The sequence below is a fragment of the Penicillium longicatenatum genome (genome assembly GCF_028827895.1).
Source record: "Penicillium longicatenatum strain IBT 33135 chromosome Unknown contig_11_segment0_segment0, whole genome shotgun sequence".
NCBI classification, from domain to species: Eukaryota; Fungi; Ascomycota; class Eurotiomycetes; order Eurotiales; family Aspergillaceae; genus Penicillium; species Penicillium longicatenatum.
In genome coordinates, this window is record NW_026643117.1 from 1,981,852 (window position 1) to 2,004,891 (window position 23,040).

A 23,040-nucleotide genomic window follows, 5' to 3' on the forward strand; every position below is an offset into this window, starting at 1 on the left:
ATTCAAAATGTGGGGATTGTACAAAGTCTTCTCATAATTTCCTCGTTATCATCAAGATGACTATCATAGCCCAGTCATTACTGAAACAAATCCTGTGGCAATCGCAACCTAATTGATCGCACTTGTTTTCGCTTCGTGTCCAAGAGCTCGGATAGTAGAGCCACATACTGTGTGATTAGGAGAGTCTCGATCGATGGTAAACAAGGTGAATTTTCGAACGTGGGGGAAATATGTTACCGGATCTCTGCGGTGTCAAAGTCCAACAGCAAGGATGTTCCCGGGACCCTTTGTCCCCACGTTAATGTACAGGCATCATTATAACGCGCCCGGACCTCAATGTCCGGGCGACTAGAAGAATCGCCTGGGGAGTATCATGTGATAAATGGGGCATCATCTTACCGCGGGGTTCTACCAATATGACTGTTTGCTTGTTCAATCTATCAGCTACACTGATTCGCCATGGATTTTTCAGAATTTGGAGTTTCTAGCAAGGAATGGCTTGCCTTCATTGCCGAAAATCCAGCAGCAGCGCAAGATGGGCTCAACGGCAACGATCCTCTCCAAGCATTAGAATTACGAGATGCCACCAATGCCACTCGAGAGATCGCGTCCGCAAAATTGGTCGATGAATCTGGGCTCCGCGAAAAAGTTAATATATCGACGCTATACATTAATTCTCGCGGCAGTCATTCAATCCCGTTGCGCCGGTACATGCCTCGCAGCCTGAAAAGAGAAAGTTCGCTGCCAGCGATAATCTACTTCCATGGAGGAGGCTTTTTATTTGGATCGGAGTCAACGGATGATTTTCTTTGTGCTAACATAGCGGCATCTTTGGGGGTGATAGTGCTGAGCGTTATCTACCGACACACGCCAGAATTTCAGCACCCCGCGCAGCATGAAGATGCGTGGGATGCCATGGTATACATTGAAGGGCATATGGAAGCTTTCAATATTGACGAGAATGTTGGGTTGGGCGTTCTTGGTATCTCAGCAGGCTCGGGTCTGGCAGCCGGTGTGGTGTTTCGGGATCTTGAAGCCTCTAGAGCGCAGCCTGACCGTGAGCCGATGATCAAATCGGCGGTGCTGGGCATCCCATGGCTGATACATGTAGACAACTATCCGTTCCATTTATTTTCCTCACCAGAGATTACAGCCAAGGTCCAGTGCCGTGATGCGCCTGTCATTCCGCGGGATAGGCTCAAGATGTTCAGTGATATTCTTTCGGCTAAGAATCCAAGCGACGCGCTTTTGAACATTGCAACTTTGCCCGACGAGCTTCTACGTGGGTGGCCAAGAACTGGATTCTTCGTGGCCGGTATGGATCCACTCAGAGATGATGGGCTTCTATTTGCCAAAAAGCTAGAGTTGTTACGGTAAGTTATTCATGCAACAAAAGAACACTTGTGCAGATATTAATGACCGATATTAATTGTATCATTCCACAGCACCCCAACGGCCGTTCATTTGTTCCCAGGCTTGCCACATGGGTTCCGACGGTGGCCAGATCTCCTAGCTTGCAAAGCATTTGACTCACGCATGATGGATTATCTGCGGGGAGCAATGGAGCTGGAATCCGAGGCAGAGATTGATGGCCATGGCCTGGGCAATACTGTGGGCTGGCATGTATATGAGGGACAAGATGGAATAATTACAACGAATAGATTTTGAACTTCTGTCACTTGCGATACCTTATGTACTTCCTTCAGGAATAGTAGGGATTGGGGCAGGACCATACCTAAACCTGACACCAAGAATTTTCGCCAGACCCAGACAAAGCTCCTGAAGGTTTTTGAGATCTTCCCTCGTAGCACCATTAAAGAGCATACCCTTCATGTGATGCTGCAGTTGATTCTGACAATCCATACCATACAGTCCCGATACAATAGCATACCCCGTTGTCAACGCATCAAGTATACCATCAAATGAGAATATCCGTGCATAGAGAACCTCTGTTACAATGTTAACCGAATTCACGCTCTGAACTAAGACCATAATCCATGCGCTTACCTCGCACAATAAAAGCGTAGTCGGGACTAGCACGCACAGAAGCTTCCGGATCAAAGGCCGGATTCCTAGCATAAATATTGCTCCAGAATTCTTTCCCTCTTTTTCGTGCCATTTGGTCCGATTCTTTTGATCTCGGTGACTCTTTCTCTCGCAGTTCTTCCGGTATGCATGTTGATAAGGTGCGCATCGCGTTCCCTGTTCTGCAGGCGCCTACTATGCCGGTCGATTTGATAAGTCCCTCGCGGACTTGTTGGACAGCTGCAAAGCGATCTTCGGGTGACATTGAAGACAGCAAATTTTTGTCAAGGTGAGCGTAGACTTGAGGGATTGCATCGGGATAGTTCAGTGAAGATAACGTGACAATGACGCACATGTACCATCTGAGACGAATTGCTGCCGACGGGAGGGACAGGGAACTGTTGAGGAACGAGGCAGGTAAAACGGGAGTTTCAGCGGACATTTTCGATGATGAGTCTGACTTATAAAGATGTTTTGGATATTTGAGCCTGCTTCAACCTCTTTTTGAGACCTTTTCTGGCATTGGATGCGTAATTTGTCACTAATGCGGGGCATTCAATGTCCGATTGGGCGGGGTAATTGGAGAACATCTTTCCGGCCAAGTAATTTCAAGTATTGATCCCGGATACATGTCTCCGGTTGTTTATAATTGCCAAAATATCCTATCTCCAAGTCTCATCGATGGATATCTAATGGGCAACTTGATACCACTCATTACTCATGTTAATTATCTCGCCGCTATCCAGGTGCGCCTCCTCTGCAAAGCGTGACATTGTACGTATCATCTAACGATGCCGAATGTAAGAGGAGGCCTTTGCTAAAGTCGCGATAGTTCCTACAGCACATCGGCAATATTGCACCTGTAACCAAGAGCCACGAGCCGAAATGTCTCGGATATGCCTGGTTCAAAAGCGCACAGGATAATGATACCGTCCCACACCATTGGCTCAGGGGATTTGAAATGTACGTCCAATATCCATCATCAATTTGAACTGAAGATAACATAGGAGATATACAGCTACGAGGATGTCGAAGCAAACACTATAGAACACCGCGCTAGCGCCGAGTATAAGGCCTTTCGAATCGCCGTCGGCGAAGAGGAATTACTGGAGCAACCGAGTGATCTTCGTTTTTGGAGACCCACCGATGTCGGCTTTCTGACACGCAGGGGCTCTATAGACTTCGCAGGTGGCTTGGTTCACGGAAAGCAATACATCGTGGTGGATGAGCTCCGGACTGAACTTGGAAAATGTGACCTTGTCTTCGATCATCTCCGTAAAATTGCAGTAGAAGCGGAGAACGTCGAGCAGGTGTTCAGCTTTTGGGTGCTTCGCCGAGAGGATGAGAAGGATCTGACATTCATGGTCTTTTCTGGTTATCTGGAAAAGGAGGCATGGGCTAAGTTCAATGCGCAGGCTGCGGTGGACGAGGCGTGGGTGACTGTGTATGGTTCAAGCGAAGAGCAGAAGAGGACAACCTGGGTAGAGTCAGGACTAGGGTTCTTAGGAAGATAAATACATTCAACACATTAATCTGTCTCTGTGGCATTTATTCTGCGAACTTCGTGGATCGGATATACTGAGGATGTTCCTAATGTCCCTTCGCCCAAAAATACCACTATTTACATGAATAGGGTATTATTGAATTGCTAAGCATTGCTCCCTTCTGCTGTTCTAGGTTTCTGAATCCTTGAACAACTTTTATTCACTCACATAATGGCCGTCGCATTTGGAGGAGATGCCACAGCCCCAGAATAGTTCAAGGGGGCAGAAGTGAAAAAGAAAGACCACCGCCCGTTTTTCACACATAGCTCAGCCAGAGCATCCAGATCGAATAGCTCCCCTAAGGGTGTTCCCCATCCAGCCAACATGATTGGATGAAGATGCCATGCTTTTTCCGTTGGCGCTTTGCTCAACACAATTAGCAAATCTCAATGTGACTAATCAGAGGGCAACTCACGTCGAACTTCAAAGCCAGGCGAGTCACTCGCTAGAGCAGCGAACTGTCTCTCCCATAACCACTCTGTGGTTTCACGCGACTGCCGTAGACCACACCATTCACGGACACCAGCCACCCTCTCGCGTCCAGCTTGGTCTAACTTTTTATAGCCTGCAACATATCCCGTACGCAAAAAGAGCACATCTCCTGTACGGAACTCAACGTTTTGCTCCTTTGCAATACTCAGCATGTTATCGAGTGAGATTGGATGAGAGGAGAAGTGCTGCACGTCGATACCCTCTCGAATAGCATATGAATAATAATCTATCAAAACACCGCGACCGGCAAGTCCCCGTGGTGCCCAAGCTTGAAGACCGTTCACGGATGTGTTACAATCTGCATGAATCTCGGCCTGGGTAGTTCTGGCATTGCATCAGTACTCGTATACTTCATCGGGAGCCAAAATATGCTCACCCGTTATAGAACTTCTGGTCCTGCTGGTAGGCAAAATGACGCAAGCTATCCCATTGAGAACTTCCTTGTGTGTTAAAGCTGATCTTTTGCGTATCATATCAGCTTTTTGATTCAATTGCTTTGATTAATCTGCTCACCACGTCATCGTTCACTACCAGTGGGCTCTTGTCAATGATACTTTTTTTGAAACCAGCCCTTCCCAAAAGGGGAGGATCGAACAGATCCAAAGCGAGGCTTTTTCAATTTTTTAGTACATCTTCCTATGTGTAATAGAGTTACTTGGTAATGACACACTTTAGACCAACTCTCTCTCCTGTTTTGATTTCTTGTTGGATTGTTCTCAGGACCAAATCATCCGTGAGATAGTTCAGTGATCCCAGTGCACTGTCTGAACCGTTGCCCCACAGTCCCCATGCTGAATGTGGTGGGTCACCTTCTCGTAAGGGGAGTTGGTTGAAAGAAGGGAGAGGGCTCATTGGAGGTGCCATTGTAAGAGGTCTGCAGGATTGAAGAGCTTCAAGGTTTGTTGTGATTCTCAATGGTAAGAAAACGAGAAGTGGGCGGCCTGTATGGTAATCATAGAGCTATTAGTATCTTCATTAGATAAAAAATGTCAGAGGGGATAATCTTTCATTCGCAAAAGAGCGTGATGTCATAGTAACGGTGCTCAATGTCCAGTGTGGGGAAATCGTGATGAATGCATGAGCTTCTCCCGGCTATCTATGTCCGGTAATTGAAAATTGGGTTCCATCCTCCGTGGCATCTGTCATATAATTGACCAATATCTTCGCCACTATATACTGACTCTGAATACCAGCGTTGGAAGGAAGCAGTCCTTTCTCTACCCCCAGTGATACCATCCGATATCATACAACCGAGCCACAACAAAGGATATCATGGCTGTTCCAGGTATTGTCATGCGTCTCTCTGAGACACCCGAGAGACCGGTATCACCTTTCCCAGACGTCGAAGCAACGTACATCCTCCGAGCCAATGACGGCGGAGCGCCTTCGTTCAACACCGTCTACTTCCTCAGCGACATCACGCCGGTACTCTCAACACCCGAATACTACAACACCGACTTGAGCACCCACAATGCGGAGTCAGCCTCACTTTCATGGAAAGTGTGCGCCTACATCAACGGTCGTGATCGGTTCAACGGGACCAACTCCTCAGAGCCTACGCCTCATGTTCAATTGAAAGCCCCAGTTGCGGGCTCCATAATGGTGGCTAACGGGTCTACTCCTCGAGCGGACAAGGAACAAGATTACCACGATTGGTATGACCATGAGCATGGAGAAAAGCTGACTCTAGTCCCGGGTTGGAATGCGGCCAGACGGTACGGTTTGGTGAAGGTGTATGGAGAGGTGGAAACGGCGAAGTTTTACGGGTTGAACTTTTACGACAAAGTGAATGGATTGGGAGGCCCCGAGTGGAAGGCTGGTGTGACGGAGTGGACTCTGCGTATCCGGAGCAATGCGGCTAAGCCTAATATTCGGAGGGTCTGGAAATTTGAAACCCCTGACATGGTATGAGACTGTGCAGAAGTTATATGTAGTTTTGGCATAGATAGAATATGTATTACTTCATCAAGGCCATCCATCCATTTCAACTCTATAGCTGAAAGTAACAATGTTGTATCGACTTGGATAGGTGCTCACCGATAAATGTTTGGAGGTGCAAACAGCCCGTATAAAGTATCGTGGGTAATATCATTCTCCAACTCATTCATCGAATTTAAAAAACCAGGCGACAAGTTCTCAAGGCCGGGATTGAAATATTCCATACCTAGATAGTCGGGGGCTGCAATATTCCCTGGTGTATTCATGGATGGTTCATTGCTTGGAGGATTCATCGGAAGTTGGAAAAATGTTTGGTCAAGGCACGTCTGCTGGGGCATCTCATCCCCATTTACTCCTCCTTCTTCGACACTGACACGGAACTCGTAAACCATATCTCTGAGGATACTGAGAGGCTTCTTCAACCCAAAGTTACATCCGTGCTGTAGCTCGCTCAGACAAGTCCAGAAAAACGATATGGGCTCTATGAACTGCCCGCGATCGTGTCGCTCCTGACGAATAATCACAATCACAGCGCAGTAAACAGCATAAGATAGAAGGAAGGGCGCGCGGCGGAGTGTGAAAGCTTTTCTGTATGCACGGATCAGCTTTTGAATCGCCAGAGCGCTGTTTATGCACGCTTCCTCGCATTGCCTGCGGTCTGTTTCCCCGCTGTGGCGCCGGAGATGGCCTTCCTCAAGGAAAGCCCGATGTAGAAGGATAGTCAAGGCGTGATAGGTAGTACTAGCCCACAACATCAGTCCTGGTACTTTCGATGTGTCAGAAAAAAGGTCAACCTTACAGGGGGGTGATATGGTGCGGAGGCGGGATAAATGATCCATCTGGATCGAACTTCATATGATCTGACAGCGAATTCGACCATTTATCCAGCTCTCTGCCGATGGCAATCTTCTGGTTTCTTATATCTTCTGAGCTGTACTTCATAGCTTGTATGCCGTATAAGTCGGTTATTTGGACGGATATTTGAAATAGGCGGACCAGAAAGGTAAACGTTGAAATAGCATAAGCTGGCTGTGACGCGTACGCTGGAGGTGGAGGGACCGGCGATTGCGGATCGATATACGGCTCCCATTCCTCAAGCTCTTCAAATGTGTCCAGGAATCGCATTGGGACCCTGGCTTCAGTGGAGGCAAACATGCACGGACGTCCAAGGTATAGGGACTGTGTGGCATCGGTAGCAAAAGCACCCCAGTAAAGTCGTGTCCGCATCTCCTGTTCCAAGTCTCGAGCTAGGAGGTGGCGGTCGCTGGACGTGACCGTGCTTTGATGATCTGGCCCAAGCGTCAAGTGACATCCCATATCAATAATCATGCGATATGCAGTGCCAGACAGATTCCAACCGGCGCTTGATTGGCCCTGGGAGACCAGAGTTGCGCTGGTGAGCAGCAAAGCCATAGCAGAGGGGATACTCGGCTTGTCGATAGCGTCCCCCAGAAGCTGTCGAAATCGGCTGTAGAAGTGAGCACCGACGCTGCTTTGGTCCTCTGGCTTAGAGCGCAGATATGGCCTATCGCTATAAAGTGTGCTTGAGTAGTATATAGCGTTTAGAAGCAGCTTATTAACCCAAGGGCCTCCACCATTAGAGAGGCCGTCCATGATGGCTGGGCGGTAAGAGATAAGATAGGCATAATGCTGGCGATTGAAGTGTAGATCCAGCAGATGCTTCGCTAGCTCAGGCTCACACCCATCAAGATCCATCAAATTATATGGTTGGCGGAAGATGCGACTTTCACGTTGTCTTTGCAAGGCGGCATTGCTGATAAGTCGAGCTCTGGAGGTGGCGATGGCAATTTTCCCCTTGCTCACCATGTCGGAGATATTCTCTTTATACTGGGCCCTAGACGCGGGGTTCATGATGCTGGACAATCCGTGCACTAATGAGACACATCCATGCTCATGAAATGCTCCAGCGACACGGGCTTCGCATGGAGACATCCCGGAGGTCCCTCCAATAGCAATATCACCCTGAGTGGCACCTTCTGTTTCCTTTTGCACCTGCTGTTGGCCGATCGTCGAGTCCACACCAGGGAAAGTAGCATGCATAGCATATCTTGTTGATATAGACTCTGACGTTCCCAAGTCGTAACCTTCTTCCATATCCTCATTTCTCGGATTTTGGTATGCCACACGTCCTGCGACCCTGGCATTGTTTGAAAAATGCGGTAAGGGAGATTTTGAAGGAAAGTCATATCTGCTCGAAATCGATGATGCAGATGGGGTTGGTAGTGGCCTAGCAATAGCTGCGGTCGAGGCAAGATGGTTGAGGTTTTCCACTTGGCAAACTTGACTCTGTTGTTGATCTAAAGCACCATCACTGGGATTGTCGGGACCTTTACCTCCTGGTGCAGGTGGAATGCAGTCTCTAGCCTGTACGTGGGCCGGGAGCATGCCTGAGGCTTTCATATGCTCCAGCATTGTTGCAACCGTAGCCTCCAGGCTCTGCACCCGAGCCCTTGACGGCCTTGGTTCTCGTCTTGCATCACGAGCGTATACGCAAGTGAGACCTGTAGTTCTGCATTCAAGACATTGGGGTCGCGTCCCGTCGCATTTCACTTTCTTTTGGCGACATGGTGTGCACGTTTTGCACGTCTCACCTAGTCCTGGTGTAGGACCAGAGGTTGAGTCTCGATTGTGTTTACGAATCCCTTTCCCAGAGGAAGACATATTCTGTTTTGACAATCTTAGTATTGCTTGCATCTCTTCTTCTGATGGTCTTGCAACGATATGTGGTCGTTGTGAGAGTGTCACGTGCCGGACATCGATGTCCGGCGGAAGTTCTAGCAGGGCAACGTTGGGATTCTGATTGGTCCACATTGATCATATGGCTCCGTACTCCGACCCTCCTTGGACGCCTCACTGCTACATTTCGTGTTCTCCCAGCTTCTTTCCTGCCTTTGCTTATTCTTTTGTACACTTAGATATAATGATACTAATGATACCCTTCTTCTTTTCTCTCCTCAGCGCCTTAGTTACTTGTTCTCTGCTACCCCATGAGCAATCCTAGACTGCCAAGAAACGATTCGGATCTGGCAATGCCAGCACAATCCATCCATTCCAACGTCATATTACTCACCGGACATTGGTTTCCATCTTCTCGACCTAGGCTTTGACGCGTCGGACATTAGTCTCCGAAGCTCTTCTGGAGTATTGCTAAATGGACACTTTACAATTTGGAAACTTTGGGCATTTATATATCCGTGCGACTCGGCTCATTATGAATTGAAATATTCAAACATCTCGCCATAAGATCAAAGTTATTTCTAACGATGAGCCCCTCGGTAATCACCACAGAGCCAGACACGGCTGCATTAAACAAGAAAGATGCAAAGGCGTGCCCCCTTGACGCCGCGCTCGACTTGGAGAAGGAGGCTGCATCTCTTCTAGACCCCTTCTATAAAATTATCGAGCAGCCTATCGGAACCCGGCGCCCCATACGAGTTGCCTGCATGGGAGCCGGTTACTCGGGTCTCATGATGAGTATTGTCTTCAGTGAGCGGATGAAGAATTCGAATGCGGAGCTAGTCGTCTACGAAAGGAATGAGGATCTGGGTGGAACGTGGTTGGAAAATAGGTAAGGACCTTAACCTGGACAGAATCCGTACGATTTTCCTACAAGGACGTGAGCTGATCTAGAATTGCATTGCTAGATACCCCGGATGCAAATGCGATATCCCCGCGCACAACTACGCTTATAGCTTTGCGCCCAACCCTGATTGGCCGAATTACTATGCCACCTCCCAGCAGATCCATTCATATATGCATGGCGTGGCTGATAAATACGACTGCAACAAGTTCATTAAATACCGTCACTCCATCAAGGCGGCTGTTTGGAATGAAGACAAAGCCAAGTGGGAGATCCAAGTCGAGAACGGCGACGGGGTCGTCTTCCAGGACGATGTCGATGTCTTTATCAATGCTGGCGGTGTGCTGAAGTAAGCGTTACTTATGGAGTTCCCAGACTCTAATGGTGTCTTGTGCTAATAGTACTATAGCAAATGGGAGTGGCCGAATATCGAAGGCATCCACAATTTCAAGGGCAAGCTCATCCACTCTGCTCGGTGGGATCAAGAGTATGATTTCACTGGAAAGAAGGTGGCAAGCATTGGTATCGGGTCTTCAGGCATTCAGATCGTGCCTCAACTGGCCAAGCTTGTGGATTCTATGGACGTCTACGTCAGGACACAGACTTGGATCTCCCCAGCGCCTGGTATCAACGAGCCAACCGCCAACGATCCTGACATGGATGCTGATTATAACTTTACACCCGAGAGCATGGCCGTATTCAAGGACCCCGAGGTGCTTCGGCAATACCGAGCTGCTATTATGGACCGTCGAATCGAGAACTTCCAGCGTGCTCTTGCAGATAGTGACGTTCAAAAGCGCGCTCAGGAGCTTTTCCGCAAGAGCATGACTGAGAGACTTGGCGACAGTGAGAAGGGCCGGAAGGCCGCGCAATATTTACTACCAGACTTCCCCGTCGGATGCCGGAGACAGACCCCCGGGCCAGGATTCCTCGAGGCCTTGACACAAGACAATGTTGATATGTGGTGGGATGACGTCGCTCGTATCACTGAGAAAGGAATTCTAACACGGTCCGGAGAAGAGAAGGAGTATGATGTTATCGTGTGCGCAACAGGCTTTGACACCTCATTCAAGCCGTCATTTCCCTTAATCGGACGAAACAAAGTGAACTTGGCGTCAAAGTGGGAGGTTGAACAACCTAAGGCTTACTTCGGATTCATGGTACCGGACATGCCAAATTACTTCTGCTTCATCGGACCCAACAGCCCAATCAGCAACGGCTCACTGGTTTTGGGTATCCAAGCGACTGCTTTATATGTCTACAAGTGGCTGGAGAAGTTGCAAACTGAAATGATCGGTAGCTTTGAAGTACGAAACGATGTGAACGAAGAATACAATCAACACATGCAGCAGTACTTGCAGCGCACTGTCTGGACTCGTGGTTGCCGCAGTTGGTACAAGCGTGGCACCGTTGACGGACCTGTCGTGGCAATTTATGGTGGAACATCATTCCATTTCATGGAAGCTATCAAGAACCCACGGTGGGAAGACTTCAATATTCAAAGGACTGCGGAGGCTAGTTTGAATAGATTTGCTTACCTGGGCAATGGATTCTCACAAAGGGAGACCAAGGGCCAGAGTATGGGCGCCACACAGACGCTGGACTTTGACGAGTACTGGCGTTTGTTTGTGCTGCCAGATATTCATGATTAGATGTCCCTTATCAGACGACTTACTTTCAAGATGAAGGATTACTCGTCAGCTGGAGGAAAGAGTAGTATTATGTTGCCTAGAGGAAAAGAGAAACTATGATTAATGAACTGTGTTGTACCTCATAATATTATCTTTACTGAGTTACTTCTTCCAAACCTTTTAAATTTTGCATAAATGATACCTAGGCAACCACCTGTAACCCCCTAATTGTTGGAACTTGCATATGTCATTTATCGGAATCATGAGGAAATAATTCTGTGGGCATCAATTTTGCCAAGGGGATGTATCACCAGCAAAATGCCGTTGAGCGGAGATGCAACGGACGACAGGTAGGGGTGATCGATTATCCATCAAGTCATCCATATGGCCGCATTTAGTCTAGCTTCATTGAGCATTGTTTTATTTTTGTATTCCAACCTTGAAATGCGCTAGTGCTGTGGCTAGAGAAATAATGCATGGACTAAAATAATCGCTGAAAGCCAGCAGTATGGAGGTCGGCAAGTGGTTTACAAGACGTACCGAGGGTACTCGCACACCATTCTTGCCAATTTACGCATGAATCGGGTTCAAGTCTTTCCGCGCTACATTTGAGATTACAATATCATCAAACAAATATTTACAACACGCGAGATTGGAGAAACGAATATCTACAACAAATTAAAATGGCATTGTCATCGTTGGAGGACATCAGACCTACCAGTAGAGGTCTATGGAGCGAAGGTGTCAAAATCATCTGGGTTATACTGCGCTCTGGAATTTCCGGGTGGGGTTGTCTGAAATCTGCCAATTTGAAGTTCCTATTTCCACACCGAGGACTTCTCTCGTAGCTCAGTCAGGAGACTTCGCAGGAAAGGGTAAAACTGATCAAAATGCTCTGCCAACCATGACATAAATCCGTAATTCCTTGTTGTATCACTATCCTGGCTTTGCATCCCGCAGCCACCTTTCGGTCCGAACTGCATGAAGCGGTGGGCCTCTGAGTAGCCCTCCCACGGATGTTCTCCGTATGCAAAACCCGCCCAGATACGTTGAGCTTCAAGAGACACATGATGAGTTGGCTGAGGGCATTCTTCTAAGCTGTTAAGATGGAGAAGGAGGGCGCATAAACCATGGTATGAGAAACCGTATGTTGACCCTGCAAATGGGGATGGCTCTTCAAAATGGTACAGAAACATATCTATCATCGGATTTGACTGTTTGCCATGCTTAGCGATTTGCAAGTTGGGCAGATGGAATATGACAGTCCCCAAGAGTAACAAAACTTTCTCTATGAAGCTTTCATCGGGCTCTGGCTGTACCGTGAAGCGAAAATGAGTATGCAGTTCATACGCATCATCAAGGGAGAATGTTTCGCTCACACGTCAATGAAAGTAAGTTTGAGACAGCTGCTTCACTAGGGGTTTGTAGCCAATAGACTCCGCATTAGTATCACCAATAATGATCGCCTTGCACCGCGAGGATGGCATCGGATCGGCAAAGCCCCAATTCAACGGCAGCCTCTTGCCGTCAGCAACGGGTCCAGCGACCCCTGTTGAGTATGCCTCCAGCAGATCCAGAGGCTCCAATTTACGCAACACTTCTACTCGCTTTGCTGGCGTCGCTTGTGTCAATTCATATCGACCGCACATCATTCTCCAGCTGTTTTCCAAAGCCTGCACCGGATACGGACCGAGAGTTAGAGCGACATCAGACATCATGATTGCGCGATCAAAAAGTGGAACGCCACTTAATAGATGATGGTGGATGCTGGCACTACCGGCGCTGACCCCAAGCGCGGTGATATTCGATGGGTCACCCCCGAAATCCCGAATGTGGGCATTGACCCAAAGCAAGGCATTCTGTTGATCCACCAAGCCAAAAATTTCCAGTGCGTGGGTCGCCAGTCTCCAGTGTGATGTCGTTCGAAGCAGCAAAGCCCAATGCGCCTAGTCGGTAATTGATCTACACCATAACCACCGGCTTACCGAGGTTTTTCGCCTGCCCGGCAAAGGCTTGCGGTCGGTACCGAGCGACGGAATTGGAGCCGAATGCAAAAGCGCCACTATCCTTGTCAGTGATCTTGGCGCGAAGGGACATCTTTCGCAGGATAGATTGTGTTTGGGGACTTGGTATTCGGGGAGGGGCTACCTACCCATGAATCCACACCATGACTGGTAAAAGGGGACACGGTGGATCTTCTGAAGTGGAGACGGATTCCACCGGGGTCGTTATATTGAGATTTAGACAACGGAACTCATCATCCCCTGGAGAAGGATCGGCGACACCGCCACTCACTAAGACAGCTCCATTTCGTTAGGGACATCGCGGCCCAAACTAGGTAGCGTCGAAAGTATTACCATTCAGGGTACTTTTGACAATACTGTGTGTCCAGCGGGCGCTCACTGAAGCATAAGGGAGTCCACGATAAAGAACGAGTCCTGCGTTCTGGTCGAGCTCTCCAGTGATCTTTGCCTGCAAAGAAGGGGCATATCGAATGTTTTCCATGATGTATGAGAGCTCATCAGAACAAGGAAAAGGGAGAGCGCGGTTATCCACTTCATCTATCTGTGACCCTGCGGATTTTTCGGTTGGTAGTCTTATCCTCTATTTTTACAAGTTCCGGACATCGATGTCCGGGGAGGCTCCACTCAATTTAGTGTAACATAACAAATGGTGGGACGAATTGCGCGTACAAAAGCTTGATCATTGGTACTAAGTTATAGCTTGCTCGGGTGCACCAGATTCGGCAAGGATGTAAACTATCTGTGGGTAATTCCAAGCCGATCACTGTCCACATTATATTTTGTCTCTGTGGGAATTCCATTGGTAGGAAAAGTCTTTAAACCACTGAGCTTCATCCGGGTAAGCAATTTGCTTTCAAATGTCATGGAATCAAGGTGTCAGCACTAATCGCACGGGAAGCATGAAACTGCAGGTCTGTCTATACTCCATTAGGGAGCGCGAAAGAATGTGGCTTTCCTTGGTACATGGCCAAAGGCAAATGAAACACGATCCACTCCAGGCGTGCAACGGAGCTCGGCCGATCAGGATATTCTGTTGACTGGTCGCAGCTTTGAGGAAGACGACACAACCCGTGGATATGATTACACTCCATTTCAGGCTTATCTCCCAAGGTGGAGGTGATTACTGCAAGTCTCCACTGTGTTGATTATGTGATGCCCAATTGATCGTCAACATGCACCCATACGCAGCTAACCGAGTTTCGTTCGGCGCGACTTGGCGACTCAAGTCAAATGTATATAAAGGTAGACAAGGGTGTCTGGCTCTACTGCTTTTCAGTTCATCCCAGTCATCCAGCCAGGGATAACGTTGAGAAGCAAAGTATACAGATTCCATGTTTATCAAATCGGCCCTTATCGGGGCAGTTGCCTTCTCTGGCCTTCTGGCCTCTGGTACGTATTGCTCGTTGTTGAATTGTGCAACTGATTCTGACGAATCCCAGCCCATCCTGGACCACATGTAGAACCCAGTCCGTCAGAGCTGGCAACGCGGTCTGAGAAGGCAAAGCAGTGTTCCAATATGGTTGGAGAAAGCAAGATGAAGAGACATGCCCTTCGTCGCAGAGAAATGGCTAAGAGAGATCTCAATGGAGAAACTACTTATGAAATCCATGCTGAGGCGCCCAAGTACGATTTCTTGAAAAATGGCACCACTGTTCTGACTCCTGAAGTGAGTGAGGGACCCTACTGGTATCCACGGAGCCAGAAACTTCGGCAGGATATTGCGGAAAGTCAAGAGGGCGTTCCACTTGTGCTGGATATTGCGCTCATGGATATTGATACCTGTGAGCCACTGACCGGTGTTTTGGTAGATATCTGGGTATGTGTGATTCCTGCAATAATCTCTAATGAATTTCAGCTAAAGAGGCTTTAAAGCACTGCAACGCCACTGGCTCTTATAGTTCCTTCACTGGTCTGGATCCAAATGAGTCATTTGGAAAGGTGTACAAAGAACAGACCGGAAGAACTTTTTCCACATCTGACGGGCTTCCACAGTCCGAGCTGGAGGTGAGTATCTGGCAGAGATTAATTCGACCGCGAAGGGTTTGCTCACCATATCTAGGGCCTTTCGACCGATAGCGAGACCTGGCTTCGAGGCATGTGGCCCACGGACATACACGGCGCGACCTCTTTCCAGACCATTTTCCCTGGATTCTACGTATGTTGACCATTATTTGCTTGAAAAGTACCATAAATGTCTGACCGGCAATAGATCGAACGTGCGATTCACATCCATGTCCAGGTTCACACGAACTGGAGTGTCATACTCAATGGTACTATATCTCATGGGCCCATCGTTAGTACTGGACAGATCTTCTTCGCTGAGGAATTGGAGGAGGAGATTATGGCTATGGAGCCTTATGCCAGCCATACCCAGATTTCCCGCCTGAAGAACGTCAATGATGGAATCTACACCAATGAGTCCTATAGTGAGTTTGACCGCAGTCTGTGACTTTGCAATTTGAAACAACGCTTAACCAGATAAAATTCTAGCTGGTGCAATGACTATCATGGATACTGAGCCCCTGGATGGAAAGTCTTACAAGAGTGGTGTCCTTGGATACATCACTCTGGTATGTCGATGGCATCCCCTATTAATCAAGGTCAGCAATATTCTGACCATTTGACCAGGGAATTGATACTACCTCCATAAAGAATGGTACAACTGAGAGTCCTGGTAGGTGTCCTCGCCATTGAACACGCTGAACCATAGACTGACTTGTTACAGACCCGCCCGTAGTTTCTGACCCGCCCACTATCAATTAAATAGGACACCATTGAAGGCGTGCATACTAGCGTCACCTGGGCAGGCACTTTGTAAATATGTCTCTGGCTCACTCAATCTTTTATGGATTGGCAAACCATTCCATTTGTCGGAAGCTGCATACATATCCTTCAAGATAAAGTATAGAAATTTAAACGTCGCTGTATACACGATATTGTGATCGACTTCATTCGTGCTTTATTGATGCCCTCTACCGGGGTACCGGGTAAGGTAACACAGATTTGATGGTTGATTTTTGCTGTAATAACTCGCCATGTTGTCCTCCGATTCTCTCTCCTGGCCTTTTAATATGTCTGGCCCTATAACAGATCGCCTCTAGCCTAAGGTCCTGATTAAGGACCTGGATACTCAGTAGCCCTTATGCGGGGTTGGTCAAAAGTCTTGGTGAAATCCCGCTGTATCTTCGGTAAAAAATTATTGCGATGCTTTATAATCTTTGCCTAGTTCTTCTCGAGCACTTCGATTGATTTGAAAGGAATGCTTGGAATAGCGGGTCTCGAGGAGTCGGTAGAGAGATTGAACGGAAGATATAACGGAGGCTCGGGAGTCACCCGAGAAAATCGAGCGTTGAGCAAGCATCGGCTGCCCGGATTCGGCTTTTTCCGGTCCAGCTTACAACGGATTGCCGCCCCAACTCAGTATAGAAGCTGAAAAACGCTAACCACCCGGTCACCCGGTCTCTCCCAGCTTTGATAAACAGTTGACCCAGATAGGGAACCGAATTGTGGATGGTGACAGTGTTAACGCGTCGAGCAGACTCTTAATGGTGTGTGGACGCGTTGACAAACGGAACGTGAGTCGCTCAACAGGCGGTGTGTCACCCTTCGCGCACATTTTGGTCCGACTTGGGGAAGACCCCACCTACATGATTTATTTTCTTTCACAGGCCAGCCTTTCTAAAGTCCATAATGACGGAGAATTCTGTTCTGACATAGGGCTGGTATTAATCAGGAACTAAGTCGAAGTACCGTCATGACTTCCGAAGTATCTGCACAAAGAAACAGTTTGGGGATCAGCTTGATTTTCTTGCTGGTCGGTGGAGACGATGCAACCTAAAAAGATAGAGAAGTTTGCAACTTACACCATATAATCATACCACAACACTCAATCATATGACTGCATGATAAGCAACTGAGCTAGATGTCAAGCACCATTATGCTAGAGCCCTCTTTGTTCTGCCATTTGCGGTGGAAATGTTGGCCTTACACGGTCATGGCTTCCTCTTCGTAGATTCCCACATCTACCCAGAGTGAATTTCTGGGTGGAATTTGATATCACTGAGTACAGAATTCTCTGCATTTTTCTATCCGCCAATAAAATGTTCGTGAATTTTGGAAGCTCAAATCGACTTGTCTTCAGCAGAATCGAGACTCTGTCATATGTCACGTGATAGGACGGCAGCGGATGTTTGAAAGAAACCAAGGTGCACCAATTTGGGCCAGCAACCAACAAGAATCTGGAGAGATCCATTCCACTTTCGACAGCTTTTGAAGGACCATAATAATTTGATCGATACCGCGAGAGACGGCGCAGTTTAGAATAGTCTAGCATGGAGCACCTTCCATGAGAACTCCCGGACTTCAGAATGACCCATGTGACCAAGCAGGGATGCTTTTTGATTTTTTTTTTGATACTGAAAATCCGCAGGGAAACTTGCCAGCCGAATCGAATCCGCCGGCGGCAACACTTACTAGTTGGCTCTGTACTGACAACCGGATCAGAGATGCCGAACTCGCAGATTGCACTGTATGGTTTCCCAGATGTTGGGCTTCATGTTATCCCTTCTTGGGCACGATTGCTCCACTTGTAGGCCATGAAGTACCAGCGGGCGCAATTTTGTGTGTGTCGCTTGGCAGTTAAGTCCAATGGGCCTATTCATCGGGGGTTGTCCATCGAAATTCTCATCGAATGAGGCGATTCCCCGTATTGAACTTCTCCCGAAATCACGGGCTTCGTCTCATATTGATCATAAATTTGTGTCAACATCTGGGGACTGCATCCGCTGGCATAGCTATCCGTGCCATCGCAAAGCCCGATTGAGAACGATAGGTATCATTCGGTCGGCAGGTAAACAGTGTCTTGCGGAAGATTCGCCAGGTGAACTACTTGTCGTGAGCAAAAATGTCAAATGCTCTTTTTCCGACAATAATGCTTGAGGTTTTGGATAACACCTTGATCATCAAACTGGGTGGATTATGTGTTTTTTCGAAAATCTGCTTCAGACCGGCAAGAAAAGAACTTTGTATTTTTGTTGATGAAAAGGCTTGATAGTCCTCCGGAGTGGACGTTAATTCAAAAACCTGAACCTTATATCAGAGAAACATACTATTCTGGATGAAAAAGGTTCGCTTACTATTCTCCGTGTTGCCCTCACCCATGCTCTTGCTACTACTGCTGCTTCCGCTCTGGATCAGACCCAGGATGCCATCCATGTAAGGGGCACCGCTCCACTTCTGGTGAGTTAATACATCGACACCGATCTCTTTCTCGCGTGATTGGACCAGACGGACGTAAGCTAGCATGCCTTCATCCTTGAACGAACGGGAAAGCTCGGTAGTGATTGTTGCGTTGGCGTGCAAACCGGCCAACGAAATCAGTTGGAGGACGAATCTAAGACTGTGAGCCATATTGTTCAAAATCAGACTAACTAAATCGCAGTGCTCACCCATGCTTAGCAAGGTCCCAGATAAATGACTTCAGCGAAGCCTCGGTGAATCCCTTGCCCATCCAGTTGAACGATGGGCTGAGGTTGTACACTAGCTTCTTGCCTGGGTAGGTGGCACGCACCTCACCGGCAAGCGATCCGGCCTTTCCAACGTCGGGATCCCCAGTCTCAACCCAAATGAGATCAGCGTAAGGCGCGAAATTCTTGGCACGCTTTGTCGCGACAGGGAATCCTGCTAGATAGTGATAATATCCTTCGCGGGTTCGTGGGATTTCGCATGACCAAATAACCGGCGATTTGGTGTAGCACTTAGCCAGAGAACGGCGGCGAGAGATTGAAAGATCGCGATTTTTCTGAACATGGCTCTTGTAGGATTCCCGGGAAGACATGGGAGCACCTTCGACCTCTAGATGGTCATCAACAGCTAGATTCTGTTAGCAGCAATAGCTGAAAGAAACTTAAATTGGACCTGCCCTCGTCAAATGTCATCAGTCTGTGCTTTTGGATCCAGCCCAGCTCAAAGGCGTCGATCTCGGCCGGCGAGGCGCCTTCATGCTCCATTATCTGGAGAGTCTCCGCCAAGGACTCCACCACCTCCGCAATACCGAGGATGAACTCATGGTCGCGCACATCAATAGTGCTGCTGATCAACCGACCACTTTCTGAATCCGTGCGTGCGATCAGCAGGTTCTCGCATCCCATCATGTCCCACTGAAAGCGCGCAGCGTTCAAACGGTTAATGTGTTCGCCCATCGGGACAAGGACCTTACCCGCCAGATGACCACATTTCTTGCCACCATGAAGCTGGTCCTCGAAGTGGACGGCCGCCGCACCGTTTTCAGCGAAAAGCTTTGCCAACTTCATCACTGCCGATAAGCCACCATGTCTCCGGAAAATCAGTATTAGTATTGCCGTCCAACGAATGTTGTGGATTAAACATACCCAGTATCACCGTCGGCGACAATCGGTCGCAGATAATCTATGTAAGGCGTGGAATTGCGCTCTGCGGTGGTCATTCTCCGTCGAGCATCCCATTGCTTGCGGTCGTGCATGGATTGCGCCTTGAACAATCGCTGGACCTGGTTTGGCACGGTGTTGTAAGGATAGTCACCAAAGTCCGGTGAAACCTCGTTGGTGGAAGTCAACAGGAATGAGCAAGCCCAGCCAGAAACATACAAAGCCTCCTGGTTGGGAGCCTGCTGAGTCATCTGCACCGGGTCAACGGCGCCCACTGCGCGCACAGGATGATTAAGATGACTGGGACTCAGCATACGGCGAGAGAGCTTCATGACTTACTGGTATGCACTGGCTCGCCCAACGTAGCACGTTCGTTTAACAAATTGAGTAGTTTACGCGCCATCAGCGAGCTCGGGTACGTCTGTTGCAGCGACCCGCGCTTGCCCACCACATCCTCGGCCGAGTAGGGCCGCTCGATACCCTCGTATCGGGTGGAACTCCACCAGTATTGTACATCGCGCACCTGTTGTTCAAAGAGAGCATCTTCGGCAGGGCCAGCTTTGTCTGTCGTGGAGAGTAGCTGGTATGAATCAGAGGGCAGTGTTGCGAATAATGGAGCGGGTTGGACGGGCGGTGCCGACATATGAGGACATCCGGATGTGAAGGAGCGCCGCGCCAGGCGGGAGGGCACGGTCGCGTGGGAGCGCTGGAAAAGCCAGTACGGGAGGCGTCGCGGCAACATTTGAAGCATATCAGGTAGCGCGATTAGAGTTATTTTAACTGGGGTAAGAAGCAGAGGGAGAACAAGGAAATTATAAAGCAACAGATATGCTCTTTTGAAGAATGTTACCTGACTTGTGCTGGGGTTCCCCATGTCCAAGCACGTTACTACGGGCCGTTTCTCCCGCTATTTGCGTCATACTATCAATATTGCATAAGTGTAATGATAATGTGGCAGTCAATAACTAACGTGATCCACGGTCGTCCGAGCCACATGGTCGCCCGAGCGGCCCCATCAAAAATCCACTTCAAAATTACCCATATTTGTTAACCACAACAACGGTGGTCCCCCAACGCTATGATAAAAAGAAAAATTGACAGAGCAGGAAGGTCGCCTTTTGCTAGCTATGAAAGCCATCAAAGATGGTAGATATCCCTCTGCTGCAGCTGCTGCACGATCTTTTGACGTACCTGTCTCAACTTTGAATGCCCGGATCAATGGGCGCCAATCTGCTGCTGAAAAGAGGCCATCTGGTCATGATTTCACTCAAATCGAAGAATCGTCGATAGAGAACTGGCTACTTGATATGGATGCAAGAGGTGCAGCTCTGACTTTGCCTATTTTGCGAGATATGGCCAATCTTCTACTTAGTGCGCGGAAAAAAAAACACCCTCTGCCATTGGTATTAACTTGCCTTCTCAATTTGTCAGCGACACCCAAATCTCTCTACTCGGCTTTCCCGCAAATACGACTATCAGAGAGCCCTTTCAGAAGACCCTCGAATTATTGAACCGTGGTTCAATTTGCTCCAAAGGACGATTGAAAAGTGGGGTATCGCTTCAGATGATATCTTCAACTTTGATGAGACCGGTTTTGCCATGGGTGTTGGCGCCACACAAAGATCATCACTTCAGCGGAATACCATTGGGAAAGGGCACTTTTGCAAGCCGGGAATCGGGAGTGGGTGACTTCGATTGAGTGTATTAGAGCTTCTGGGAGTGTTCTTCCTCCGCTGTTCGTTTTCAAAGGGAACCAGTTCCCAGAGCATTTACGGCCCTATCTTCTTTTAAATCAAAAAGAAGCTCGTCTAACTATAAGCCCAAATGGTTGGACTACCAATACGATTGGTTTATGGTGGTTAGAACATCATTTTATCTCAAATATTGGGACAAGAGTGGGAAAATATTGCTGACTGGTCCTTGATGGTCATGGGAGTCATTTGACCCCCGAATTTGACCAAATCTGTGGAGGAAACCAAGTTATCGCAATCTGTATGCCTCCGCACGCTTCTCATCTTTTACAAACTTTGGATGTGGGTTGTTTTTCGGGTTTAAAGAGACTTTATAGAGGAGCGGTCTCAACTTTGATGCGGACGGAGTCAATACTATTGACAAGGAAGATTTCCTGGAACTAATCACAGATGTGAGAATAGGTGCTTTCAAGGCTTCCACTATACAAAATAGCTTTTTGGCTACTGGATTAGCACTATTGAATGCTAATCAAGTCCTGGAAAAGCTGAATATGCACCTGAATTCTCTTCCCCCTCTAGAGACCCTCGCCCAGCGACCACTCTCTTCCGGCAGCGATAGTGACCCAAGTACTCTCTGGACCCTCTCAAAATTTACAAATCGCAATCTCGGAATTAAAAAAAGGTCTAAAATCTTCTTCTCCATTGCTTTCTTCACCGACAGAAAGGGAGATTGATAAGACCTGCAGGATAACTATAAAAGTAGTCCACAGCCACATTTTTCTCCAGCATCGCTGTACCCAATTAGAAGCTACCAACAAGAAACAGACCAGAAAACGAGAGACCAAACACAAGTTTACTACCCAGAAAGGCATCTTTGGGGGTCTAGAAGGTGGTCAAGATGATGTGGTTGTTGAAGATGAAGATAGAAGCAGATATATCTTCACCAGAGGTGCCTGCGAAATCGGTTCCTGAGCCTATTGGACCATCAATGCCCTGGTTCGGCGGCAGGTGACATGTTCTGGTTGTGCGATAAAAGGTCATACATATTCCAAATACCCTACACGTGTTCAAAAGCCGAACTTATATCATTATTGTGGGTTCAATAGCGGCTAAAAATTGTAGGTTTTCTCAATTTTGGTAGGGTCGCTCGCGCGACCGTGGATCACGTTAGTTAGTTATGGGGACAATGGCGTAATTGATTACGTAATTTTCGATAGTCGGTCACGTGCCGATACATATTGTGTCGGGACGAATACCGCGATGTATCGGAGATGTTGATATTCCGCATACTATATCTCTTATGTAGAAACCATCATAGAAACCTGTGGTATGATTATTGTAGGGTGGAAACCCGTTGTAGAATTATCATACATTGTACAAGTTGCGTACATAGGTGAGTAGTATATATAAGTATTGGGTGTAAGTAGTACATTGAGGCTATACGTCAGATAAAAGGCTGGATCCTCCCTCTCTAAATACGGAGCTTGATCAGCATCATAGTACTATCAAATCAAGTTTATTATCCGTCTTCACTTTGTGTGTCTGTGATCTGATCTCCAATTTGGAGTAGCAGTTTGTCTCTTGTGGGGTATAAGTGTCAATAGTGGCCAGCACCACCCAGGTGGGGCGGGACACGAGTACCGTTCTTGGACGATCCCCAACTTTTCTGGACATCACGAGAGAGTCGCTC

The 23,040-nt window shown here is 47.9% G+C and overlaps 10 protein-coding genes across 10 annotated transcripts; 5 read left to right on the forward strand and 5 right to left on the reverse strand.

Moving 5' to 3' along the window:
- Nucleotides 1–459: 459 nt before the first annotated feature.
- Nucleotides 460–1,668, forward strand: N7484_000738 (alpha/beta hydrolase; the record flags this gene model as incomplete). Its single annotated transcript, XM_057111159.1, has 2 exons — nucleotides 460–1,373; nucleotides 1,446–1,668. The coding sequence occupies 2 exons, from the start codon at nucleotides 460–462 to the stop codon at nucleotides 1,666–1,668; spliced, it is 1,137 nt and encodes a 378-aa protein (XP_056978385.1).
- Nucleotides 1,669–1,689: 21 nt separating this feature from the next.
- Nucleotides 1,690–2,467, reverse strand: N7484_000739 (uncharacterized protein; the record flags this gene model as incomplete). The annotated part of the gene is made up of 2 exons (XM_057111160.1): nucleotides 1,690–1,949; nucleotides 2,008–2,467. 2 exons carry the CDS (start codon nucleotides 2,465–2,467, stop codon nucleotides 1,690–1,692), a joined length of 720 nt encoding a protein of 239 aa, XP_056978386.1.
- A 278-nt stretch (nucleotides 2,468–2,745) lies between these two features.
- Nucleotides 2,746–3,539, forward strand: N7484_000740 (putative quinol monooxygenase; the record flags this gene model as incomplete). The annotated part of the gene is made up of 3 exons (XM_057111161.1): nucleotides 2,746–2,799; nucleotides 2,858–2,988; nucleotides 3,044–3,539. 3 exons carry the CDS (start codon nucleotides 2,746–2,748, stop codon nucleotides 3,537–3,539), a joined length of 681 nt encoding a protein of 226 aa, XP_056978387.1.
- A 194-nt stretch (nucleotides 3,540–3,733) lies between these two features.
- On the reverse strand, nucleotides 3,734–4,925 carry N7484_000741 (uncharacterized protein; the record flags this gene model as incomplete). The annotated part of the gene is made up of 5 exons (XM_057111162.1): nucleotides 3,734–3,930; nucleotides 3,985–4,385; nucleotides 4,438–4,520; nucleotides 4,575–4,671; nucleotides 4,732–4,925. The coding sequence occupies 5 exons, from the start codon at nucleotides 4,923–4,925 to the stop codon at nucleotides 3,734–3,736; spliced, it is 972 nt and encodes a 323-aa protein (XP_056978388.1).
- A 408-nt stretch (nucleotides 4,926–5,333) lies between these two features.
- N7484_000742 (uncharacterized protein) lies at nucleotides 5,334–5,972 on the forward strand (the record flags this gene model as incomplete). Its single annotated transcript, XM_057111163.1, has 1 exon — nucleotides 5,334–5,972. One exon carries the CDS (start codon nucleotides 5,334–5,336, stop codon nucleotides 5,970–5,972), a length of 639 nt encoding a protein of 212 aa, XP_056978389.1.
- Nucleotides 5,973–6,094: 122 nt separating this feature from the next.
- Nucleotides 6,095–8,432, reverse strand: N7484_000743 (fungal specific transcription factor domain-containing protein; the record flags this gene model as incomplete). The annotated part of the gene is made up of 2 exons (XM_057111164.1): nucleotides 6,095–6,740; nucleotides 6,799–8,432. 2 exons carry the CDS (start codon nucleotides 8,430–8,432, stop codon nucleotides 6,095–6,097), a joined length of 2,280 nt encoding a protein of 759 aa, XP_056978390.1.
- An 851-nt stretch (nucleotides 8,433–9,283) lies between these two features.
- On the forward strand, nucleotides 9,284–11,252 carry N7484_000744 (flavin-containing monooxygenase; the record flags this gene model as incomplete). Its single annotated transcript, XM_057111165.1, has 3 exons — nucleotides 9,284–9,588; nucleotides 9,665–9,949; nucleotides 10,010–11,252. 3 exons carry the CDS (start codon nucleotides 9,284–9,286, stop codon nucleotides 11,250–11,252), a joined length of 1,833 nt encoding a protein of 610 aa, XP_056978391.1.
- Nucleotides 11,253–12,613: 1,361 nt separating this feature from the next.
- On the reverse strand, nucleotides 12,614–13,328 carry N7484_000745 (uncharacterized protein; the record flags this gene model as incomplete). The annotated part of the gene is made up of 2 exons (XM_057111166.1): nucleotides 12,614–13,136; nucleotides 13,198–13,328. The coding sequence occupies 2 exons, from the start codon at nucleotides 13,326–13,328 to the stop codon at nucleotides 12,614–12,616; spliced, it is 654 nt and encodes a 217-aa protein (XP_056978392.1).
- Nucleotides 13,329–14,586: 1,258 nt separating this feature from the next.
- Nucleotides 14,587–16,073, forward strand: N7484_000746 (intradiol ring-cleavage dioxygenase; the record flags this gene model as incomplete). The annotated part of the gene is made up of 7 exons (XM_057111167.1): nucleotides 14,587–14,644; nucleotides 14,695–15,071; nucleotides 15,128–15,259; nucleotides 15,315–15,410; nucleotides 15,465–15,681; nucleotides 15,734–15,825; nucleotides 16,023–16,073. 7 exons carry the CDS (start codon nucleotides 14,587–14,589, stop codon nucleotides 16,071–16,073), a joined length of 1,023 nt encoding a protein of 340 aa, XP_056978393.1.
- A 2,256-nt stretch (nucleotides 16,074–18,329) lies between these two features.
- N7484_000747 (methylisocitrate lyase mitochondrial) lies at nucleotides 18,330–20,410 on the reverse strand (the record flags this gene model as incomplete). Its single annotated transcript, XM_057111168.1, has 6 exons — nucleotides 18,330–18,337; nucleotides 18,391–18,647; nucleotides 18,703–19,126; nucleotides 19,161–19,588; nucleotides 19,645–19,933; nucleotides 19,999–20,410. 6 exons carry the CDS (start codon nucleotides 20,408–20,410, stop codon nucleotides 18,330–18,332), a joined length of 1,818 nt encoding a protein of 605 aa, XP_056978394.1.
- Nucleotides 20,411–23,040: the final 2,630 nt, after the last annotated feature.